At 38.6% G+C, this 25644-nt stretch overlaps 1 protein-coding gene across 1 annotated transcript in view; it reads left to right on the forward strand.

Annotated features, from left to right (window-relative positions):
• Nucleotides 1–25644, forward strand: part of ITGA2 (integrin subunit alpha 2) — an 88655-nt gene that overhangs the window by 25155 nt on the left and 37856 nt on the right. Inside the window, exons 3-8 of the mRNA XM_084628845.1 lie at nucleotides 13449–13558; nucleotides 14861–14952; nucleotides 20321–20435; nucleotides 20823–20950; nucleotides 24051–24199; nucleotides 25361–25511. Of these exons, the coding sequence (XP_084484971.1) occupies nucleotides 13449–13558; nucleotides 14861–14952; nucleotides 20321–20435; nucleotides 20823–20950; nucleotides 24051–24199; nucleotides 25361–25511 (745 nt within the window). The remainder of the gene's footprint in view (nucleotides 1–13448; nucleotides 13559–14860; nucleotides 14953–20320; nucleotides 20436–20822; nucleotides 20951–24050; nucleotides 24200–25360; nucleotides 25512–25644) is intronic.

The raw sequence follows: 25644 nt of genomic DNA on the forward strand, positions 1-25644 counted from the left end.
TGTTTTACAATATTTTACATAGTGTAGTTTAGTTTTTTTCCCAGCCCTGGGGACCTTCTCTGTCCCCTCCTTTTCAGAAGTAGGACTGTACCCAGTATTCCAGGGTTCAAGAACTGTCTCCTGTCCTTGCTTCTTCTCAGTTATCAGTGACCACCAGCCTGCCTAAAGAGGCTCATATCTCCTCCCAGTGCAGTATGTGTTGCTCTTTCCAACTCCAGACCCAAGAGGGGCAAAAGCTCTGGCTGAGGCGGCACCTGGTAGATGAGCCTGGAACACATGTGCATTGGAGTTCTCTTCTTACCTCCCACCTGACCTGTCACCTGGCATGACAATAATCACTGAGGCATCCCTCATAGGCTGGGAAGCCCACATGTTTGGTCATCCAACACAAGATATATGGACACCTGGGGAGAAAGCAAGATGCATATCAATCTCCTAGAACTAAGAGCAGTCAGACAGACCTGCAGTGCATTCCTCCCATTCATATGATCTGCCATTGTCCAGATAATGTCAGACAACGTGACGACCGTATTCTATATAAACAAACAGGGAGGGGCAAAAATCCCTCTCACTGTGTGGGGAGGTGGTCAGCTTATGGAACTGGTGTATATAGAACTACATTACAATTTCACCACTAATGAGTGGCTGTTACACAATTCAGTGCTGAACATCTTCAGTCAGTGGGGAATACCATCTTGGGACCTGTTCACCTCCCAGGTGAACAAAAAGTGCCCTCCTACTGTCCTGGACAAGCTTCTTGAGATACTCTTTCCCTCGCATCCAACTACTACCCCAGGTTCTAAGAGAATGCATCATGACAAAGCATGAGTCATTCTCATCGCAACAAGTTGTCCCAGACAATTCTGGTTTCTGGTCCTCCTACGAATGGACCTGCTAACTCCAGAGAATAGCAGGATCAAGCACCCCAGCCCAGACCCTCTTCAACTCATGGCTTGGTATTTAGATGGCCATCAGACCTAGAGTGTTCATGTTTGGAGACTGTTCAAACTATTTCACTACCCACATGCCTTCCCCTCTGCTACGGATTGTGACTGGATTCATGGTACAGAAGGAATTGAAGAGGTGGTTGGTTTACATCTCCCCTTATACTGCAATGCCGAGCACAAGGAGATCCAGGGCGCAGCTGCGGACCAATCTACGCTACTTGCAGGATTTTTCCAGCCTCAGGCGCATGGTGTGCATACGTACCCACGTATGGAATACAGATAGGGGACCACACATGTTAAAGAACTTCCGATTATAGGTAAGTGATCTCCTTTTACGGAAAATTTTACAGATGCATAGTATTGTATCCTGTGTGTGTACCTTTGTGGAAAGGAAAGTAAGATCCTTCATTCAGAAGGTGAATATTATATGAATTGCACAAAATTTGTTTGGCGACAGTAAAGGTTGCATCAGGACACACCCACCAACTCAAAATCTGAAAAAGTTGGAAATAACAAATTAAGGAAAAAGCCTCCTTGCCACTTTTATATTGCCTACATCATAGTAATAACACACTCCAACATACCATAATGCTTTCACACCTCCAACAGATACCAAAAGCAATACATACCACAACTTCATCACCCTGGCACTCAAGTGCAAAATCTTCACAGCAATCTCAGACACTTTGCATACATTTGGGAAATTTTTCTGTCTTAATGTTGCTGATATTAATGTTACCATTTCTGGGAGATGTTTTGGTTTTCCAGATGGAAAATCAAAAAAATTAATCAAAGTTGAAATTTTCCTATGATTTTGCAGATTCTGCATTTTGCCATCAAAAAGATATTTTTGACGACAAATTCCTGGCCAGTTTGAACAAGTCTTAGTTCCTTAATTTAATGCCCTTCTATCTGGTGGTACAACAAGCACTTCCATATTTGGAGGTATTTAAACATTGTCTAGAGGTGTAATGTCTAAATGATGCATATTTTCACGTAAACCATTTTTTTCTGATATATTCTCAGCTGTTCATTTGAAGCATGTAGTATGTCTAACTGTATTTCCTTATATCAAATCAGCCCTACTCAGGCCCCTGTGCATTCTGTGATTCTATAGCTATAAAAGTTCTGTGGAATCTACCCCAGCCACAGAATTGTGCTCCAGAAGCTTCCATTTTAAAAATTGTTTGTTTTTTAGTCTTCATGGTTGTGAAAAAACTTTAAAAACATGAACTGAGTGTGAACTAATTTATTGAATAATAAATTTTAAAACTGCTTAATCACAAACATTAAGGCATCTGCAGTAGCAGAGGGATCTACTATATATACATATAGTTAAGTCTAACTTATATACTATATATCAGGCTGCTATTAATAATATACCAGGGCTTTTTATCTAGTAAGTAAGAAACTATTAATGTATTTTAAGCTGAGCTCTAGTGGTTTTGGTAAATACTTCTCCATAAATTAGAATTAAGTTAACACTGAAGCAGTAATTAATATGTTTGCTTAACATTATCTGAAAGATACTAAGGTCTGTATTTCTTTGGTAAAAAGAAAATGTATAAAATCTGAAATCTTCGTAAAATTTAGAAATATCAATACTGAAACATGCCATATTTAGAATTAACATATATCATCTCCATAATTACATGCTAAATTGTTATATGAAAAGTGTTCAAAAGTCATTTATCTCTTGTAAAAATTAATTTAAAAACTCCTGCTTGGTCACCTGGTTCTTATAAAATGTATTGGAGGATGATAAATCTAATAAAACACTGGCTAAAATATGAATATTTTAGCGATAAAATAAGTAATAAAATATGTAATGATCTTTCTCATTCATAAACGTATCTGCCTTTTTATTTCTCTGACTTCAGCTTTACATTATCTTGAATGTAAAGATGATCTAGATCCTACCATTTCTCTGTTTTTATCCAATGTGTAGAGATGGTAGCTAGGAGTTTGAGAGAACTCCTCTGCTTTTAACAGAGAAAGTGGAGCTGTGAACTGAGCTCTTCTCCCTAGACTGGGTAAGCACTGCTCTCCGCATGGTTTGCCTTTCTCATTGGCTGGTGCAGAAAGTTCCCTATCCTGTTTTCTATTTATTTTATCCACTTACTGTAGCTAAGCAACATAGCTCCTTTAGTCCTCTATTTAAGCCTTTGTTCAAAACTACTGAAGGAAGCTAAGCACATTCACCTGAAATGAATTGATTCCTGTGCATGCTGCACTACACAGTATTTCCCAAGTGTATTAGGAGTTCAATCCTTTTGTAAATTTTCTTTAATCTTATTACTGAAGAACTAGATCAAAGCCTCAACCAATTTAATTTTATATTCTGCTTCCCTGTTGCACCATTGTTAATGCAGTGAAAACTGTTTTCCACCTGTACTCTGGTCAGTAACCACCAAGTACAGGTGGAAAATAGTTCAGGGACACAAATAATGCAGGGTCCTTGGCATATAACTTCCCCCATCTTTTCCATAAGTTCATAGAAACTTAACGTTATGAATCTGCAAATGCTTTTTGCAGGTATGCAGTTATTCGTCACTTATCTCATTACAGCATGACTGGCCATTGTCCCATATGGGTCAAGGGAAGTTTTAATAGCCCTCTCTCTGTTTATCAGGATCATCACAACCTATTCAAAGTGAAAAAGTTCCTTCTTTCAGTCTCTCTCAAGAAGTCATTAGAAATTGTAACTAGGGCACTCTCTCACTGTTTGCTTTGTTGTTTTTCACCTTTTCATTTCTAGATTATTTTCTTTCTCAGATGCAGGGAAAAGATTTATTGTTCCTTTGTTATAAAACAAAGGCTCTTTTTAGGAGATCTAGTCCTTTATTTTAAGCTATTTTAACAGGGCAGAACCCATCTCTCGTGAGTGCCCCCTGGTCAAGTGTGTGTGCCTGCAGTCTCTCAGTTTGTCGTGACCCCTGTTTGTGGTTTCTTAGGTGGCTTTTCAGTGACTCAGCCCTCTGTCTGACTCTCTCACACTGTCTGTATTTGAAACAGAACAAAATCCCTTCTGGGGTATACAGTCTTTAACTTGTTCTGGCCCTGGTCTGAGGCTGTACACCCAGGACTTCCTCCCTGGAGACAGTCTTCCTGTAGCCCTCCCTGAATTCAGTCCTTATTTAGTCCCAGCAGCCAGCTAGGAGCTCTCTCTTGCTCCCCCCGGTCCCTGTCAGCACTGAGCTGTCCGTGGTCCCAACTGAGCAGATACAGAATGCTGAAAATGTCACCCTAGAAAATTTTACTTGCCAAGCTGATACAAGGTTGGTGCAAGACTGATGTACAGTGCATTGCATAAGAACAGAAAGTATTTACTACTCTTGGAAAATCAGATACAGTCTCAAAACATTCATATTGCAGGAGCGCTGTTAAAATTTGGCTTGAAATAAACTAAAGAGAAACCTTCTATACATCCAAAATGTTATCAAATACTAATGTGAATTGCACTTGGAAATGTTAAGAAAGGCACTCTAATTCTCCTCACCATGAAAGATATTTTAAAGCAAGAAATCATATGAAGATATACCAATCCCACAACTCAGAGTAGACAAAATAATGGTGTGGTAGTCAAGAAGGGTTTATTGGAAACTGTTTACCTTTCTAAACTTCATATGGCAAGAGGAGTGGACCAGTAAAACAAGCATATAGAAAGCTTCTGGCAAAAATCCAAGTAGGCTGCCAGAGTTCGGTATTGAAGAATGAGAAATTAAAGAACTGAGTTTTGACTCTCTATGCCTCCTATTCTTTACTTACTTCCACTAGAGATTGGATTTGGATTTAGTGCCTTTCCCTTCCCTGTGTTCAAGGTGATTGGATATAACAGGGCTATACATGTCCTGACCCAAGTAAAAACACTCTGTTACCAAGAGAGATCTGTCCCTGTGATTAGATCATCTTTGTTAGAATTCTAACAGTGAAGTATGTTGTTCTGTTTTAGTTTTTCTTTTTCAAATTGTTGTATAGTTGTTAGGTAGGTATGAGGACAGAGCTTGGAAGGGATGACAATCTAGCTTTAAAATATAAGCCCCCTTCTTCCCTCCCCCTCCCCCCAAAAGCTACTAACAGTATATTTTGTGGGACAAAGAATTTACTGCATCATACTGTTGGGTTTTTTTTTCTGTCCCAAAATCAAGAAGTCCACTGTATGCATGAATATCAGTTATTAAAATGTCTTTTCTTTAATAAGTAGTTACGTCTGTATGCTTCTTCAAAACAATTCAGGAATATTACTAACACTAGAGCAAACATCTTACTCTGGCAATTGCTCTCTTTATTTCTTATGGCATTCCAAATAATTGCACATAGTGTCTGTGTGAGATTCCTGCTTTAGGAATAATGTATGGCATGTATTAGCTGTATTACTTTAATATTTTATTTTATCTCTTAAAGCCACCAAAGTATTTTAGACGCAGTAAATTGTCAGTAATGCCTTTAATATAAGTTCTGCAAGAGACAGTGCTCACTCAGCATATTACTTGATTAGGAAAGCAGCCGATAGATAGATAGATACACAGATAATAGTCTTTATGATACATGTCTGAGGTCAGCTACTGCAGAGGAGACACCTTTGCAGATGCTTTTATTGCTAGGTGAAATAAAAAACCCCTTTTTTATTAAATTATAACTCACTCCAGGGTAGTCAAATAGGGAAAACTGTAAACATTTGTCGCTGCTTTGAAATTTATGCTTAACACCACACATCTGTGCTCATTCGAGATTAAATAAAATCTCTTTGTTACAGTACGTCCAATGTGAGTTTAAACAATTGTGGACATCCGATGAAATGGGTTTTAGCCCGCGAAAGCTTATGCTCAAATACATTTGTTAGTCTCTAAGGTGCCAAAAGTACTAATTCTTTTAACTTTATTTTCTTCACCTGCAATCTTGATACTCCCCTTGCCAGCACTAATGGAGATTCATTATTATTTTCCAGGTTTTCATCTGTAATATGTTGTTACACTGGTAAATGCACTGTGATCCTAGAATAGGAACATATTTTTAAATGAAAATGAAGCCATCAAAACAAATTAATATGCTTGATCTTTGGACGTTTTTAAATTCTAGTTTATATTAGAGCATATAGTTGATTTAGTTGGTGCTGGTTCTGCTTTGAGCAGGGGTTTGGACTAGATGACCTCCTGAGGTCTCCCAACCTTAATCTTCTATGATTCTATGATATTGCTTGCACATCTAATAAAGGAAAATCTCTCCTGATAAGTGTGCCAATGTGCTGTTTTGATGAATGTCCCCCTGAAGTGCATTGGGAAAATGCTGCAGCCTAGAATAAAGCTAGAAATTTTTTTTTCCCTTTGTCTCCACTAGAATGCTGATTTTTAAGACTCTTCAAAGTTATGGGAGCGTTGATGAGGATACATGAGTTTATCTTCTTTCGGTTGTCAGTACCTGTGATGTGAGTGCCGTTATTGGGGCTGGCCGTGAAAAATTTTGAGGTTTCAACATTTGTGTGATTTTTTTTTCCTAATATGGAATAAAAATGAGATCTTTAAAAAATTTTCATGAAAAACAAGAAAGCGAAACCTAGCCCAGAATGGCCCATAACTCTGTAATTAGGGCACTCACCTTGGATGTAAGAGACCCAGGTTGAAGTCCATAACCATTGGGTTATAAAATCAGTCTTTCTGTCTTAATGAATATTGAATTATTTATACAAAATGGAACAGCTCCACAGGAGAGCTTGAGACAGACTGTCGATGTGTGGTTAGGGCACTCACCTGGGTTGTGGAAGAACAAGGTTCAAATCCCTGGTCTGAATCAGGCAGAGTAGGGAACTGTGAACCTGGGTCTGCCATGTGACAGTCCTAATTATTGGCTATTCTGGAGTGGGTCTGTCTCTACCCCGAGAAATTCCCTTCCAGACTGTGAGTAAATTTCCCAACAAAAGTTTCAGGTCTGATTAAGGACGGGGGGAAGTTGACAAGAAGCTCTAGCCACAGACAGTTGTGGTGCTTCTTGCCTGTTGGCATCCTTTTTCCCCCTTTTTGCCAAGTATCATGGTTATGGGGCTAGATGGTTCTCTGTCCCTTTTCTGGTCTTTCAGATTGCCCCCACCTCAGGTCTTGAGTCTTGTTCGGTGTCGGCAGATTGACTGACTGTTGGGGCCGTTGTCATGCAGGAGTGTGATGATATACATACAATACTGTTGTACTGGGTTATAAAGCTTGGTGATGCTCAGGAGATTGACCACTTTATGTGCCCCAAACTGTAATGGGGCAGTTAATGGGATCCCTATCCTTATTTGCTCCCACACTCCACCAGGACTAAGAATTTCTAAACAGAAAGGGGTAGTTAGTTCTCCATGGTGCTAAAAGGGCTGGTTGATGACTGTGGTAGGTTTATGGGCATAAATAAAGAGTGGTCTGGAAGGGTCCATGGTGCTAGGGTCTTTTGGAACTCATTTCTGTTTACCTTAATGGGAAAAGGACAGTTTGTCTCCAGGGTCACTGTAGATATTAATGGTGTGGAGATTGTTCTGGGTATCCTGGGAGACCTCGCTTATCCCCTGCTTCCCTGATTAATGAAGCCATTCACAGGCCACTTGAACAGAAGGAAGAAACTCTTTAACTATCACTTCTGTAGTTGCAGAATGACTGGGGAGTGTGCATTTGGCTTTTTGAAAGGAAGAGGGCTCTGTTTGTAGAATAGGTTGGAAAATGCAGGGGGAAAAGTGCATAAAATTAAAGTTACATGTTGTATTTTGCACAATATTTGTGAAAGTAAGTGGGAAAGTCTTAGTTGATGGGTGGGAGGCTGAGTGCAGAGACTTGCTCAGGAATCTGGGAAGCCACCGAGTCATCCAATAGACCATGGAAACAGCCAGGGCAATACTACCAGGGGTGCCTATTGCTCTTACTTTGAATCTCAGACCGGAAAATGTGCAGCTGTACATGCAGCCATTAGCTCGTAAAGGGGGGCAGTGAGATGGATTGTGGGCATTGCAGTCTCCTTTATGTATGGTGGAGTTGGAACATTGTGGCAGTGCTTGTTTTACCTTGTGTCTGTGTCTAGATACTTTTGTAAAACCCTATGAATTATTTAAAATTAATGGATTTTCTGTGTAAACTGTATTGATGACTCTTTATGAATGAATTTGAATGGTTTTTATTCTTAAACAATCTGTAATATAGCAACTAGAAATAAACCTTTAATTAAAACAATAATGAAACCAAAATTCAAAGGACACGGTGCAGTGGAGGGCAGACGGCAACAAGGGGAGGAGGGATTCAAGTCACAGGTGAGTCTGTGCCTCACACCTGCCTTTTTTTGTTCTTGGGCCTTCAGTTTTTGGCACAGCTTGAAGTTATTAGGGACGCCAGCTGCTCAAAAGAGCTGGGCTCGCATGTGCAATTGTTCTCATTGCCCAGAGGTTCAGTCTGGGAAGGGAATGGCCTCTGGGAGTATGGCTGTGGTGGGTACAGAAGGAAGCAAATGCTTGTGTTCCCAGTACCCTATATAGTCCAAAGTCTGCAGAACATGGCTGGGTCTCTGTTTGGAGCCCAGCATGCACTGCAGCAGAGCATTCTGGCCCTGTATTGTCTCCAGGAGTTACCTCTGCATCTCCCTGTCTTTCTCAACTGTGTCTTTTGCCACAGCAGTGTAGTCTCCGGGCACTGTTACACTGTCTTTGTCCACTCCTCCTATTTCTTTGGAGAGCTCCACTTCTTTCCCCTTCTTTGACCTCTGAAACAACCTCCACCTCTCTGTTTTCAGTTATTAGGGGGGTGGGAGGAGGGTGTCGGCAATGAGGTCTCGGAACATTTCATCCCTAGTTTCTGGGTCCCCCCCCGCACTCTCCCTCAGATTAGACAGTCATTGATAAAGGCCCTGTCCTTGAGGGTTTGGCTCCTGCAGGTGACTGGCTGTGGGAGCAGGAAAAAAAACCCCAACCAGAAGTGGTTATTGTTCTGTATTCCAGAAAGGCTGTGATAGCATTATTTTTATATGCAGTTCTGACTTTCCCTCCCTCAGATTCTTCCCAGTATGGGACAGAACCTCCGAGATAGTAAGTGGTGAGGCCATGAGGAGGGCTGTATTGGGATTTTGTCTGGGTAGTACCCTGGCACTGGCCAGCTGCAGGTGTCTAACTGGAGTATAGATGTATCCCAAGGGTACATCTACACAGTCCACAACAGTGAGCCTCCAAAGACAGGTTGGCAGGCTCAGGCTCATGGGGCTCACTCTACAGCACTAAAAATATCTGTGTAGATGATGTTGTAGCTCAAGCTTTGAAGCTTAGGGATGGGGGCGGCCTCCCTAGATTTCAGAGCCCAAGGTCCAGCCTGACTTGAAACTGAAAAGCACTGTCTACACTTCTAATTTTAGAGCGGTAGCATGAGCCTGAGTCTGTCAACCTGGGCTCAGAGGCTCACTGCCATGAGCTGATGCTGGCTGTGTAGATGTACCCTAAGGAGCAAATAATTATGCAAATTAACTTTTGTGGAAGAACAGAGACGGGGAACGGGCGTAGGATAGTAACCCTCCCACCCCAGGGAATTGCTGGCAACCCACAGATAAGGAGACACTGACTTTGTTAATCTAAATGTAGGCATTAAAATGACTGCAGTTCATCTATCTGAGTGGTGAAATCTTTACATAATTGTTTTCTTTTGCTTGTTTCGTATTTTCAGTTAGTTTCTATGTGAATAAAATATACTGCAAATATCTGACTTAAACATAACCCATCATTACAGGATGACTCCAACACAGTCCAGACATTTAATTATGATAAGTATGTGACAAACATAGAGTAATATATGGGGTATTTCCAAAATCTACTAAGGAAGGCCTTCTTGTTTTAATAAGTAGTTTCTCATGTGGATGCTTAAATGTATTTTGAGAAACTTAGAAAAAGCTTACAAATAGTTATGCATAATATACATATTTATAGAGAATGAAACATTTACAGATTATATGCAGAGTGGTGTTTTAAAATATTTAAATGAGCATCAACTTGAAACCTAATCAGTTCCAAAACATCAGTTTAGTTTCAGATACTACTCGTGCCCCTAAGTTTCGCAATCAATTTTTGTTTGGTTTGGTTTTACAATGACATTTTTCTATTTGTAAATATTTTTCTCTTATTTTGCTGTAGAGAGACACACACAAAGTGGAAACTGACCCTCAAACACACAAGAGGGACAGAGTGAAATGTAATTGATGTATATTAGAACTTCCTTGTATTTTAGGTTTTCTTTAAGTACAAAACAACAATTATTTCATAACTTCAGTCCCCCTTTTGTGAAGATACAGGTTTTTGGGTCCAGTCTTGCCTCTAGCAGGAATTTTATCATTGATTACAATGGGAACAGGATTGGATCTGAATTAAATTAAATTGCATTTTATTTTATTATCTTCTAGTTTGCCTTAAACAAAATATAGAATAATTGCACAATGTTCTGCACGCATTCAAGCACACACAAAACCCTTCCATCTCTGCATGTACTTAGTGGGTAGTAGAGAATGACAAAAGCACAGTAACTTGCTCAGAGGAAGCCAGTGAACATCCCAGTTATAGGCTTTATTGAACAGCCTGGTTATTGGTTTTGTACTGGAGTCACAAAGCTGATTTTTCTTCATGGTTCAACAGGACTTTGTCAGTAATCCAATATCCACCTATCTGGACTATACAGAGAGTCTGGCATTATCACATTTTATAAAGAGATATTTATAACACCATATGATAGGTTTGGAATTGCTGGAAGGACATAAAATCCTGTTTGTTTACAAAACAAAGTATTTCAGATTTTTTGGGTGGGTAAATTCGTTCTGTTTCTTTTGTTGCATAATCACTGTTTTCAGCAAGATAATTGAGATGCAGACATTTATTTTTAAAATACTCCTACACAGGAAAAAGGTTAGATACATTCTGAAGTTTTGTTATGTTTTTGCTGACTGGCTTGTGCTGCTAAAGTGAAATACGGTCACTCTTCATACTGTTGTGTTTAGTTGAAATTAAATACACTCTAAGGTGTGTGTGGAAATATTTTGTCTGAATAAACCTGGAACATCCCTTGTGTGTTAAGAAATGTAAAATTTTTATCAAACCCATTTTACCAAATTCCTATAGTATTGAATAGCAATTAAGTCATGTGGGTCCTATGGAAATGTAGTAAAGTTTTATATAGAAATTGCTTTGAAAATACATAATAGAAAATATCATTGCTATGATTTTTGTGTTTTCTTTGTTTTAACTATCCCATAGAATTCTATGGGAGGTGTGGGATACATTTCTCTTTGGAATTCTTCTAACTCCAACCCTATTGAAAGGTTCTCATTTTCTATTAAACTCTGTAAAACTTTCTCAAAAGGGACCCTTTCCTTGTCGTATCTTTGGTTTTTTATTATCCTTTCATATAAACACTGATTTACTGACTGATAAATATTCTATAATCAGAGGGTCATAGATGGATATTAGAGTATAAAAGCAAGAGGTCTTTCCTTTTCTAATCAATTAAGCGGTTTCACCATCCAATGTTTGAGACATCACTGTTCATGCCCATGAAAATAGTTCTGCTTATCCATATTTCTCCTGCATTTTCTATGGTATATGAAATTCTCCTTCACTTCCTGTTCTAAATTACTGTTACATCGCTGCTGCCTTTCCATGGTAAGTGAAAGTTGAAATGTCTGTATTTATAGCCAGTGTCCCCAGGTATCAGTATTAATTGGCTAATGTTTAAAAACTGTTCTGCATTCCCCAGATGGAAGGTGCTCAGAATGTGTGAACACTGCAAAGGGAGTGTGTGGCAGTTGCTAGGAGTATAGAATTAGGGGAGAGTGAATCACTATAAGACTTTTGGCAACTTAACTAGAGGTTGTGCATCTTAAAATTCTTGTCCAGAGTGAAACAGACACGACACAATAGTCTGTTATCATAACCGACAGTATTTCCTTTCTGACTCAGTGTTTTCAAGGCGTAGTAGCAGAGTTCAAGTTCAGACTTGGGCAATATGCTGTCACTGTGTAGACGTCGAGTATAATATCTCCTATCAGTTAAAAGGATCAGTTAAAAGAAATCAGTGAACTTTTTACCTGACCTCTCTTTGGGGGCGGGTTTACTGTCAGGAAACTGCAGATCATAATTTCCCAATTCACTAGTTGTCTAGCTATATTTGTTAGAAATTAATTACTGTTTATATATTTGTGATTATTGATATCTTTCCTATGTTTCTTTTGATTTTGTGATATAACGATGATTTAGATAATGGCTTACAGAGTACACTTATAAAGTTTGCAGCTGATACCAAGCTGGGAGGGGTTTCGAGAGCTTTGGAGGATATGATTAAAATTCAAAATGATCTGGAGAAATGGTCTGAAGTAAATAGGATGAAATTCAGTAAGAACAAATGCAAAGTATTCCATTTAGGTAGGAACAATCAGTTGCACACTTACAAAATGGGAAATCACTGCCTAGGAAGGGGTACTGCGGAAAGGGATCTGGATGTAATAGTGGACTGCAAGCTAAATTTGAGTCAACAGTGTAACACTACTGCAAAAAAAAAAAAAAAAGTGAACATCATTCTGGGATGTGTTAGCAGGAGTGTTGTAAGTATGACATGAGAAAGTATTCTTCCGCTCTACTCCACACTGATTTGGCCTCATCCGGAGTATTGTGTCCAGTTCTGGGCACTACATTTCAGGAAGGATGTGAACAAATTGGAGAGAGTCTAGAGAAGAGTTACAAAAACGATTAAAGGTCCAGAAAACATGACCTCTGAGGGATTGAAAAAGATTGAAAAAACTGGGTTTGTTTAGTCTGGAAAAGAGAAGACTGAGAGGGGACATGATAACAGTTTTCAAGTTTGTAAAAGGTTGTTTCAAGGAGGAGGAAGAAAAATTGTTTTTCTTAACCTCTGTGGATAGGACAAGAAGCAATGGGCTTAAATTGCAGCAAGGGAGATTTAGGTTGGACATTAGGAAAAACTTCATAACTGTCAGGGTTGTTAAGCACTGGAATAAATTGCCTAGGGAGGTTGTGGAGTCTCCATCATTGAAGATTTTTAAGAGCAGGTTAGACGAACACCTGTCAGGAATGGTCTAGACAATACTTAGTCCTGCCATGAGTGCAGGAGGCTGGATTAGATGACCCCTTAGGTCCCCTTCCAGTTCTATGGTTCTATAATAATGTAATACTAATAACCACATAATGGATTAAAACATCCTCTGAATATTTGACTCTCTCTCATTCCCATACACTAACCCCATTCTCCATCAGCATTCTCTGATATGATGCTTGCATTGTCTTTTTGCGGTGCGCAATGGGAAGTCACAGCTGAGCAAAGCACAATTTTGATACCCTTGGAAAGGGAATTTTTTTCTTTTGTTTTTACGTGCTAAATCTTGTGAGCTCTTCTCTAACTTATCTAGGGGACCTCAGACTTTCACATTTGTTTTCAGTTTATCTTTAAATAAATATACTGCTCTTCATCAGAGTATAAGGAAAGAATCAGTTTCCCCTTGTTTTTTTAGGCTGCTTGTTGGCTCACCATGGAGTGGGTATCCAGCTAACAGAATGGGAGATATCTACACATGTCCTGTTGATTCACTTGAAACGACATGTCAAAAACTGAATTTACAAAGTAAGTTGTAACTAATGCTGACTTAATGCAATTGTCCATTTTGCCTCATTTCCATACCAGGCCAGATTATTTGATAAACTTGAATTAGGCAGTTCGCACAGACCTACTGACCCTGATGAAGTGAAAAAGGACACTATATTGTCCATGTTTTCTAAATAGTTTCTTTGTTGCGGAGCATTCTTTGGTGTGAGATAAGACTTGGAAAGAATTTGAAAAATATGGACAGTAGTATTAATAAGAAGATAGGGATGGCCATAATTTTTTTTTTCTTCTCCTTCCAACGTAGCTTTTTATTTTTATTTTACTACTAAAATTAGCTGCATGTGTCGGCATATGGTGGTTGTTGCTTCTCCCCATGTAATGTTGTATTGGTGTTTTTTTTTTTTTGTTTTTTTTTTGTTAGGCTTAGTAAAAAGAAGAGCTTTTTAGAGGGTTGCTCTGGTCTCCAGTTCATTTATTGCATATACCGCCAGGACAGCTTTAGCTTCTAGAGCCAGCTCAGTATATAACTTTCATGCTACTTGCTGCTGTTTTTTCTCTAACACTTTTTTACATCCACTCTGTATTAACTGTAGAATTAGTAGCAGTTGTAGAAGCGGTAGTATATATTATTTGGGGGTTCTGATCGGGGGTTCTCCATTTTGCTAGCACTTACCAAACACATAAAAAGACAGTTCCTACCCAGAACAGTTAACAATCTAAGTGTAAAATGAGAGCCAACAATTAGATGTCGCAAATAGGGCAACATAAGTCAATGTTGAGATGTTTAAGAATATCATAGGTTCAGATCCGTGTTTTAATTTCTATTTTATGGTGCTATGGAATAAAGCATTTCTCTTCTCACACAAATATTCCCATCATTATATATTTTCTGTCTGAAATATCTAAGATTTGAGCTTGATCCAGTTGAGAGAGATCTGATTTCTCAGGTAGTGCAAACAATTATTTTTTTTTTTATTTTTTTTTTTTAGTAGTCTCAACCTACTAAAAACATTTGTACTTTATAGAGTTAAACTGCCACTTGAGGAGTTTGGCGTCTTTGCCTATTTCCTGTAGCTCTTTAGAGCAGGCACTCTAATTATAAATGCTAATCTAGATATGTGACAAGGCCAGCTAATGTCTAGCAAATTTCTCTCACCAATTATCTTTCTTTTGTTTTGTCCCAGAAGCTTTTATGGGATTTGAAAAATTCCTCTTCCAAACTCTCTTGTTCCTTAAGCTTAAACTTTGAATTCTGTTACTGAGGAACATATGATAGGAATTTAGGGCTTTTTTGCTTTCCTTTAATCTCTTTATTTTTAGCTTTAACACACATCCCAAATGTTACTGAGATAAAGGAACAGATGAACCTTGGCTTGACACTAATAAGAAGCTCAAGAACTGGAGGATTTTTGGTAAGTGTCAAAGCTATACTCAGTAAGTAGTAAAAAATTACTTTCTACTGTTGACCATTGATGGAAAATGTAGCAGCTGGAACGTTCCACATTTGTAAATTAAATCTGAGCTGAAAATATTTCAGTATACAACATGGAATAATATGTATTTTATATTACATTTAAAACATACATTAAAATAATGCTATGTAAGTGGAAAAGTAAAGCACTCGAAAGTTAGGAATTGCTCCTTTTGTGCATTCATCTATAAATAAAATATGATCATGAAATTAAAGACTGTATCATGTTGCACAGGAAAGAGGAGATGGCCCAGGCTATAGTCATTGAGTTTTTTTCTTCATTGTACTCTTTTGACAGAAGTCATTTCAAATATGAGTAGATTATAGTAACAGCAAACTAGATTTCTTTTGCAATAAGTCGATCTTGGTGGTGCTTGTTGCATTAATCTGAAGGGTTTTCTTTACTAATTTGCCAAGCAGTGCCTTTTACAAAAATCAGGTTTTTTTCCCCAAGGTAGAGCATCTGCTTTTGTGAATACAAGGTCTGCACCCTTTGTGTGTCCTCATGGCTTCGATTTCACCAAGCCAGCTTGTGGAGGAAGACCAGCTGTACCCCATAAAGGGATGTAGTAGCACACATGCTGTATGCTGAGGAACTTGAGTGAGAGTGCCTCGTACAATTCCCCCTAACGTGGTGCAGCTCTGCTCCACCTTCAGCATGGGCTACTTCCTAACAGCCACAAGGGAGCCCAACAGAGGAATCAAGGCTATCCTAGTTGAGATTAAGTAGTAGAGCTAAAGCTCCAAATCTTGCCATGAGAATTAAGTATTTTTCTTTTAATTTTGGCTGCCTCTTTCTTTGTGTGGATTAGCCCATAACATCCCAGGGCCAACTTTAAAAAAAAAAAAACTTGTTGTCCTAAAGCACTCAGCAGCTTGGGAATTTTTCTCTAAAATATTCAGGCCAGTTTTGAGTTAGCAGTTTGAAATTGTTTCCATTGTCTTTTTACTTCTAATCTCCAATACGTAAGGATTCTTTAAAAAATAACACTTGAGAGAGAAAAAGCTGAATTAAATGTTCGCTTAAAATAATGTTGATAAATGCACTCTGCTGGCAGTTAAAACTGCATTGGAATGGAAAATTCATATATAAAAGTATATCCTACTCCACTTTTCTCACCTTCTGAAATATCCCCCCTGTTTTTGATAAATGAAGTATGAACTTATACCCTCAGGTACCTTTAAAAGCTTTCATTTTCCATTATCTCCAAATGCAGCTATCATATGCCAGCTTTGTATTCTGCAGATGCTGCAAAAACAATTTCTTATAGCTTACATTATGTACAACCTGTTTCTATACAGTGAACAGTTATGTTCAAAGATCCACCACAGCAATGGTAGAGCTTACGAAATGGTGAACGATCAACATATTTATAGATCATATTGATTCACTGTTGTGATGCATGCATGCATATTCCAGTTTAAGATTTATATTATCATACACCAGTACAGTACCTAATGTAGTAAAACCATATATATAAAGCAGACACTTCACTATGCTTTCTTCCCAGTTTAAAGTAAGAATGAGTTCTTCTTCAAGTGGCTATGAATATTCCTGCTTATGGGTACTGCACCTTCATGATGCGCTGATAGGTGACTCTATAAAGGAGTGCCTCCTGATGCTGTGGGGAATGGCAGTGGGGCAGGAGTGCTCTAGCTGACATTGCTAGAAGACGTTTTACTGTAAGGCACCACAAGGCGGTGCAATACCCATAGGTGGGAATATTGAAGCCATGTTGAAGAACTCTGATTGCAGTTAAGTAACCTTCGTTATTCAGGCTGTCCCAGTTAACTTGAATCGTTTTAGAATTAATATTTTCTCTGTTGCCCCTTATGTTGTTGTATTAGTGTTCAAGAATTTATCATCACTGGCCTCTTTTAGCCAATATAAGCTCTGAATCATCAAAGTACTTAAAAACATACCAAATGTCAAACATATGAGTAACTCCACTGAAATCAATGGGACTACTTGTGCTTAAAAATTAGGCATTTCCTTAAGTACCTTAGTGAATTGGCACTGAAAGCTCTGTTCTCTGATTCTTTAGGGTGAGAAAATTGTGATCAAAACCTGAATGATTCTTTTGCCTTTTAGATGTGAGAGGCAACATTATTTATTAGCCATTACAAACTTTAATATATAAAAGTGTGTGTGTGTGTATATATATATAATGTAGAATAATTTAAATTATCTAAATACACAGACACACATGTACATATATGCCTGAGCCACTTTCTGTTCAAAGGCTTTCCTGATCCATGTAGAATTCACTAACACTGACGGGATATCACAAGTATGATTACAGTAGACTATTTAACAGGAAGGAAAAATAAGTTTTTAATTAGAATATATTTGTTTTGTACACTAATAAAATGTTTCTGGGGTGGCAAAAATGTGTGTTGTATCTGTAGCCCTCAATAAACATTTTGAGCTAGACCTGGCCAACACATGTCCCATTTCCACTGCTTTGTTTCAACGCCATACCTGGTGTAGAAGGTATGGAACAACTTCCGTATGAGGAGAGATTAATAAGACTGGGACTTTTCAGCTTGGAAAAGAGACGACTAATTGGGGATATGATAGAAGTCTATAAAATCATAACTCGTGTGGAGAAAGTAAATGAGGAAGTGTTACTTACTCATAACACAAGAACTCGGAATCACCAAATGAAATTAATAGACAGCAGGTTTAAAACAAACAAAAGGAAGTATTTTTTCACAAATGCACAGTCAACCTGTGGAACTCCATACCAGAGGATGTTGTGAAGGCCAAGACTATAACAGGGTTCAAAAAAGAACTAGATAAGTTCATGGAGGATAGGTCCATCAATGGCTATTAGCTGGGATGGTGTCCCTAGCCTCTGTTTGCCAGAAGCTGGGAATGGGCAACAGGGGATGGATCACTTGATGATTACCTGTTCTGTTCATTCCCTCTGGGGCACCTGGCATTGGTCACTGTCTGAAGACAGGCACTGGGCTAGATGGAGCATTCATCTGACCCAGTATGGCCGTTCTTAAGGTGTTCTGGGAGTAAGAGGAGTTTTGGCCATCCTCTGGCTGACTCCAAGATCATGGGGTGTGGGCAGAAAGGTAGCATAAAAGCCACTTTTGTCCCCCATTCTGCCGTTCTGGTGCACAGAGGGAGATCCCAGCATACTGGAGCTTCAAGGCCTATATCTTATTTTCTTTTTAGTTTACATTGGCCTTAGTAAAAAACTCTGAGCCTGCCCCTGCCTATGATTCATCTGTTAGAACAAAATGAATACTAGAGTAGCAGCAGCCAGCCTGATCTATCCTACACAAATGGTTCATTTTGTTCTCGCTGTCATTTAAAATAGAAACAATTTTATATTTCAGTGCGTCTTGCATTGCAATCTACTGGTCCCAAATATTCCAGCAAAGCATTGTAGGTATAGATTTGTAAATCATATAGCACGTGCAATTAATCCAGCTGCCATGCACCTTAACATAATGCTGTTTTTTACTTTTAGTTTGTTAAAACACAAAATAACTGAAGTAGCCTGTCAATAACAATTGAATCCATTCACTGTGTAAGAGAGGGAGCAAGTAGGAAACTGTTGACAGGAGCTAACAAAGTACAAGGGGAAGAGAGAACCTGTTGAAGTGTAGAACATTCCTTCTCTTCCTTGATTCACATTTCTGTAAAAGTGTTTAGGTGGGGCTCTGAAAGGTGCTGTACTGTCTTACTAGAAAGTATTATATTCTGATCAACAATAGTATAGATACAATATAAGCAGTGGCATTGGAAGCTTCCTTGTGCCTCCACCAATGTGTCCTAAGCCTGTCTGGAAAAGACTAACTCTAGGAGAGTTCAGTTTTTCTTGTTAATCAACTCTTGACCCTATTGCTGAATTGGTTCTTGTATTGTGGTTGCCTGTGCAGAAGAACTTGACTGACACCAGCTCGTATCAAATAGGCCACTGAACAACGCTCATGTAAAAGCAACTTTATGGGTCTTCTCTTTCCAGTTTGGTCAAATTCAGACCAAGATAGGCTTAATACCCCATTCTTGTGCATCATACAGTCCCATTTATATATTTAATAACTTATATTCAGTTTTGTTTTTCAAATCAATTTTTTTTTAAATTGGTGCTTCAACTTTTAAACTCTTGCCATGCATGGAAGGAACAGAAAAAACTTTTAAGACCCTAAATGACAAAAAAAACATAGCCTTATGCAGTGTTGTTATGGACCCAGGATATTGGAGAGACAAAGTTGGTAAGGTAATATCTTTTATTGGACCAGCTGATAATTACCTGTTCTGTTCATTCCCTTTGGGGCACCTGGCATTGGCCACTGTCAGAAGATAGGATACTGGGTTAGATAGACCTTTGGTCTGACTTAGTATGGCTGTTAACATAAGTTAAGTGATCTCTCTCTCCTGCCATCCATCTCCACCCTCTGACAAACAGAGGCTAGGGACACCATTCCTTACCCATCCTGGCTAATAGCCATTAATGGACTTAACCTCCATGAATCTATCTAGTTCTCTTTTAAACCCTGTTATAGTCCTAGCCTTCACAACCTCCTCACGCAAGGAGTTCCACAGGTTGGCTGTGCGCTGTGAAGAAGAACTTCCTTTTATTTGTTTTAAACCTGCTGCCCATTAATTTCAGTTGGTGGCCCCTAGTTCTTATCTTATGGGAACAAGTAAATAACTTTTCCTTATTCACTTTCTCCACACCACTCATGATTTTATATATCTCTATCAGCTTCTGTCCTATAAAAGATATTACCTCACCTACCTTGGGTCTCTCAAAAAGTATAGTCTTCACATGTCTTTCTTTCTCTACTTATTTTTTCAAAAATCATCTTACGATCAAGACTGAAGTTAGTACAGACAAAAGTTATAAATGTCTTATCCACAGTTTTGAAATATATTTTCTTGTGGAACAAAGAATTCTCAAATTAGTAAATCCATTATTTTTTAAACTTTATTTTTATCCATGGTGTGGAGACACACACAAAACACCTCATGAGCTAACAGAAAACGTTTTGGCCATGCAGTACCATGTGTAGTTACCAGGTAATAAGTATTCTGCAGCAAATACCAAAGGCAAACTGCTACTGTGTGTGTGTGTGTGTGTGTGTGTGTGTACTCATAAGAACCAACTCATGGTAACAGTGCCACCTCGTGGTTAGTCTCAGTCAATATTGTGTCTTCCTGGGAGGGAGCTATTCCACTGATCTCCTGTGCTGTATTTGATTGTGACACTCTCATGAAGGTATGTAAAGGAGTGAAATGACAGGATACATGTTGTTTTATATTTTCCTCATTTTATTTTTTAAAGACTTGTGGTCCCTTGTGGGCCCAGCAGTGTGGAAGTCAGTACTATGCAACAGGAGTCTGTTCTGAAATCAGTCCCAGTTTCCAGATCTTAAGAAGCTTTTCACCTGCTCTTCAAAGTAAGGCAATGCATGTAAAATAGATTCAGTAATAAATAAATCCATTGAAATGAAGAGAGATGTCATGTAATGGAATCCAAAAGTAATTACCTTTTGAATTTTAAAAAATTCAGTTTAAAAAGAGCCTAATCCTGAGGTTCACACTCAGGGCTTGATTCTGATCTCACTTACTGGTGAAAATCAGTAGTAACTTCGCTGATTTTGGTGCATTTACATCTGTGTATCAGGCTGGGATTTTATTCTATTCTCATTCAGGCAAACCTCCTGTGACATCAACAGAAGTTTGCTTACATGTGGACTAGGTATGGACATCTGGATTTGGCTCATGAGTTGTAAGTAAATTTTGTGCATTCAGTGTCCTTTTATCAGTCATCTTTTCTCTTTTAGACTGTTCCTCCTTCATAGATGTTGTTGTTGTGTGTGATGAGTCAAACAGCATTTATCCCTGGAATGCAGTGAGTGCGTTTTTGACAAAATTTGTCCAAGGCTTAGATATAGGCCCCACAAAAACTCAGGTAAGTCAAAAAACATTATTTTGAAACAGAAGGAAGGTAGCAATGAATTTTATTAAAGGAAATTAAGTTTGCTAAGGTAAAGCTAACCCCTGGTTTGATCCTGAGAGATCCTGAATATCTACAGCTCCCATCAAAGTCACTGGGATTTGTAGTTGTTCAGCATCTCTCAGGATCAGGGCTTTTGTCATAAAGCTAACTCATGTTTCAAAAGGGAATATTCCATTTTGATTAATTTATTCCAGTACATAGTTTATGTCACGAGAGAGCTAGATTATTTCCAGGTTTCAGAGTAGCAGCCGTGTTGGTCTGTATTCGCAAAAAGAAAAGAAGGGCTTGGGGCACCTTAGAGACTAACGAAACTAAACTCACAAAAGCTTATGCTCAAATAAATTGGTTAGTCTCTAAGGTGCCACAAGTACTCCTTTAGATTATTTCCAGTATACTTAAAGGTCTAATCTCCATTTTAATGATAATGTGTAACAATCATCAAAATTTGAGCTCTGTGCATATATTGAGAGCAGAACACATCTTTTCCTCCCCCCAGAGTTTTGTACCTCATTACTCTCAGTATGACTAAAGTTGTAAAATCTTTTCCATTTTTAAGCCCACTTTTCATACAATCATAGCTTTCCAAAATCTACAACATTGATGCAGAATTTTCCGTGCTTGTTTCTCTCTGAAAGTGATGATTTTGAGAAAAATTATATTTTTAAATTTGAGGAGGAAGATTTTTCCCCATTTTTTTGAAAAAACTAATCACCTACTTTTAGACAGTGTTCTAGCAAACATTGCTGGTGTCTGAAACATAGCTCTCAATGTGGGCTAGCATTTTTCTTGTTTTGAGATACCTTGACTACATCAAAATCACTTTATGACCAGCAGTGGAAATTTTCCTGAAGACTAAAGTATGCACTTAAATAGAGGTGTATCTAATTTGGTCCAGCAGCTATACACCTAAGAACTTCACTTGAAGTTTGAGTTGTACAAAACACATCATTGTGTAGAATGGAACTTAAGAGTCTAATAGGAGCAAGTAACTTTTAAAATCCGTTTTCAAGGTTGCTCAAGCTAATATTCCCAGGGGTTTTTTTCTCTCAATTTTTTTCCTTAAAACCTGAAAACTAAATGCAAAATACTAGTATTGAAACAATATTAAGATTGCAGGCTCAATCACTCCAAGTTTAGAAAATTCAAAAACCTTGGCAGTAATTATTCAGCCATGTAACAGATACTTAGTGTCTTCATTTCTTCTTCACCATGTTAAATGTATGTCTTAATACACTTCTCTATTAATTTATACTATAAAATAAAAGGAATGTACAATGTTATCAAGTAATTTCCTATGGAATTTCTATAGAGCAGGTCTAGATGAGATAGTGATAAAAATATTGACTGCTGACAATTCTGTATCTATGCTAGAGCACCCACCAGTAGAAATGCAGTGGTAGAAGCTATGTAGGGAACTTTTAGGAGGCAAAAAAGTCTAGTGCAAACAATTAGATCATGTCTTCATTTATTGTTGAGTAGGGTAGATTAAAGAAACAAGATGTAAATTACTGTAAGAGTTTGTGACATTGTTTTACTTTGCAAACATGGGCAATAATATTAATTGGGGGTTGTATGTGATGAAGGAAAAATATACCACCTTCTATACAGAATTATAGAAATGTAGGACTGGAAGGGACTTTGATAGGTCATTGAGTCTGGTTCCCTGCACTGAGGCAGGACTAAGTATTCTCTAGACCAGTGGTTCTCAAACTATGGGGCATGCCCTTTGGAGGCATGGGAATGTGTCAAGGGAGGTTGAGCTGTATGCCCCGCCCCCCCGGTTTAAAAAAAAAAAAGCTCCAGCTGTCAACCCCTGGTAGCTGGGGCTCAGGCAGAAGGGCTGTGCACATCCGGGAGGTGGGGGGAAGGGATAAAGGGGACAGCCAGAACCTGCCACCCAGGCTTGGACTCTCCTTCCCCTCTCCCCCTCCTCAGTAGCAGCGCAGAAGTAAGGGTGGCAATGGGGCACTAAGTCTGCTGTGAAAAGTGATATTGATAAATATCACTTTTTACATTGCCACGCTTACTTGTCCACTGCTGCTGGCGCAGAGTTGCCTTAGGCGCTGGGTGGCTGGCCAGCAGCTGCTGCTCTCTGCTCTACCTTCAGAGGTGGGTGGCAGTCTCTGCACTTGTGTGGCATGGGAGGGCATAAACAATTATAGACACGAAGTGGGGGCGTGATCAAATAAGTTTGAGAACCACTGCTGTAGACCATCCCTGACCGTTTTTTGTCTAACCTGTTCTTAAATGATCTTTAAGACCTTTAATGACTGGAGATTCCATAACCTCCCTAGGCAATTTGTTCCGGTGCTTAATTACCCTCACAGTTGTGAAATTTTTCCTAACGTCTAACCTAAATCTCCCTTGCTGCAATTTAAACCCATTTCTCTTGTCCTCTCCAATGGTTAAGAACAACATTTTATCACCCTCCTCTTTATAATGACCTTTTACATATTTGAAGATTATCATGTTGCGTCTCAGTTTCTCTTCTCCAGACTAAACAAGCCCAATTTTCATTCTTTCCTTGTAGGTCATGCTTCCTCGACCTTTAGTAGTTGTTGCTCTCCTGTGGGCTGCCTCCCATTTGTCCACAACTTTCCCAAAGTGTGGTGCCCAGAACTTGGACACACTACTCCAGTTGAGGCCTTATCAGTGCCAAGTAGAGTGCAAGAATTACTTCTCCTGTCTTGCTTTACAACACTCTTGCTAATACATCCCAGAATGATGTTCGCTATTTTGCAACAGTATTACATTGTTGACTCACATTTAGTTTGTGATCCACTCTAACCCTCAGATCTTTTTCTTCAGAATTCCTTCATAGGCAGTCATTTCCCATTTTGTATCTGTGAAATTGATTATTCCTTCCTAAGTACAGCACTTTGTATTTGTCCCTATTGAATTTCACCATATTTTAGACCATATCTCCAGTCTGTCAAGATCATTTTGAACTTTAATTCTGTGCATCAGTTTGACAAAATACCAAAATTATTTAATTCTGTGTAATTGATTTGAATGCACGACAATCTAATTTTTTTTGTGTGATGATGTTTAGGTGGGTTTAATTCAATATGGTAATGATCCAAGGATAGTGTTCAACCTGAATACCTACAAAACAAAAGAAGATGTTGTGAAAGCAATGTCGCAGACTTTTCAAAAAGGAGGAGACTTGACTAATACTTTCAAAGCAATTGACTATGCAAGGTAAAGTGCACCAATAATTGTTATGCTACTTTTGTAACTAGAGATCTGATCCTGGAAGGTGCTGAGCACTTCGTGAGAGGTTAGTACTGCCTCTGGGGCCCCTGGGAATCAAAGAACCTCTCTGAAGGTTCTCGCTACCTTGCACGATGAGTTTCTAAGAGAGATGCAAAATGACTTACCAGGCAAATTTTACTCATTGACTCAATGTGACTGCACGTTTAAATGTTTACAGGATAAGATCTTGGTTGATTGTGTGAAAACTATCACAGAATCAGACCCTTTCTCCAATAGGACTTTTGACTTTGTCGTGTTTAGCAGCAGTAAAAACTTACTTTGGGCAGTAAAGTAACTCTGATTACACTCACAGGCAATGATCTGTTAAGTAAGCAGGCACTATTTTTACACAATCATTTTTCAGCATAGAACTGCCCTTTTAATAGGGGTCGAACACTAATTGACTCAGTGACCTTGGGCTACTTGTTTAGAGACAGATTCTGAATACAGTGAGTTCCAAATCTATAGGGATCTTCCTTGTTTTCGTTTCCCTCTGTGTCTGCAAAATGGAGCTAATGCCTGATTTTATTTATTTATTTTGCCTCTCGAGAGTATTGAGAGTAGAGCTGGTCAAAACTCTTTTGGACTTTTTTTTTAATCGAACATAAATTTGCACAGGAAACCCAGATTAAAGATTATTCAGATAACATGTTTCCAAAATTTTGCTTTGACCAAAACATTTTCCGGTTTTGATGTTTGAACAGTGCTTTGAAGGCAAAAAGTGCAATAAGTGCTAAACTATTATTAATGAAGGACTTTGGCCAAGATTTTTAAACCTATTGAGGCCGTGTTGTGCCACACCTAACTGATATAGGAGTCTAAATATGATTTTCAAAAGTGATTTAGGCATTTAGGAACCAAAATCCCATTAACAGTCAATTTAGGGATTTAGACTCCTAAATACCTAGATCCCTTTTAAAAATGAGAGCTAAAATCAGGTAGGCGTAGCACAGCTCAGGTGTAGTACAGCAGTGCCTAAATAGGTTTAAAAATCTGGGCCTGTGTGTTCCAATAAAGAAACACTCCAGATGCACTTTGTTCTAAGTCAATGATAGAAGCATTCATTAAAATATGCATGTAATGAGTCTAGTGCTTTCTTTATCACAGACGTCATGCTTTTTCCACTGAATCTGGTGGACGGCCCACAGCTACAAAAGTAATGGTCGTTGTGACAGACGGTGAATCACACGATGGCTCAAGTTTGCAAGAAGTGATAACTAAATGCAATGAGGACAAAATAACCAGATTTGGCATAGCTGTAAGTAATACTATAATTAATGCTGTAATTTTGGTGGGACTGATTTAATTAACAGTATGTATTCATGCATCATATCAGTGAGACTGGGACGGGGAGGGAGTTCATCTTTAGGAGCCACTGTAATATCAGCAGG

The sequence above is a fragment of the Lepidochelys olivacea genome (assembly GCF_965140295.1).
Source record: "Lepidochelys olivacea isolate rLepOli2 genome assembly, chromosome: 5".
Taxonomy (NCBI): Eukaryota; Metazoa; Chordata; order Testudines; family Cheloniidae; genus Lepidochelys; species Lepidochelys olivacea.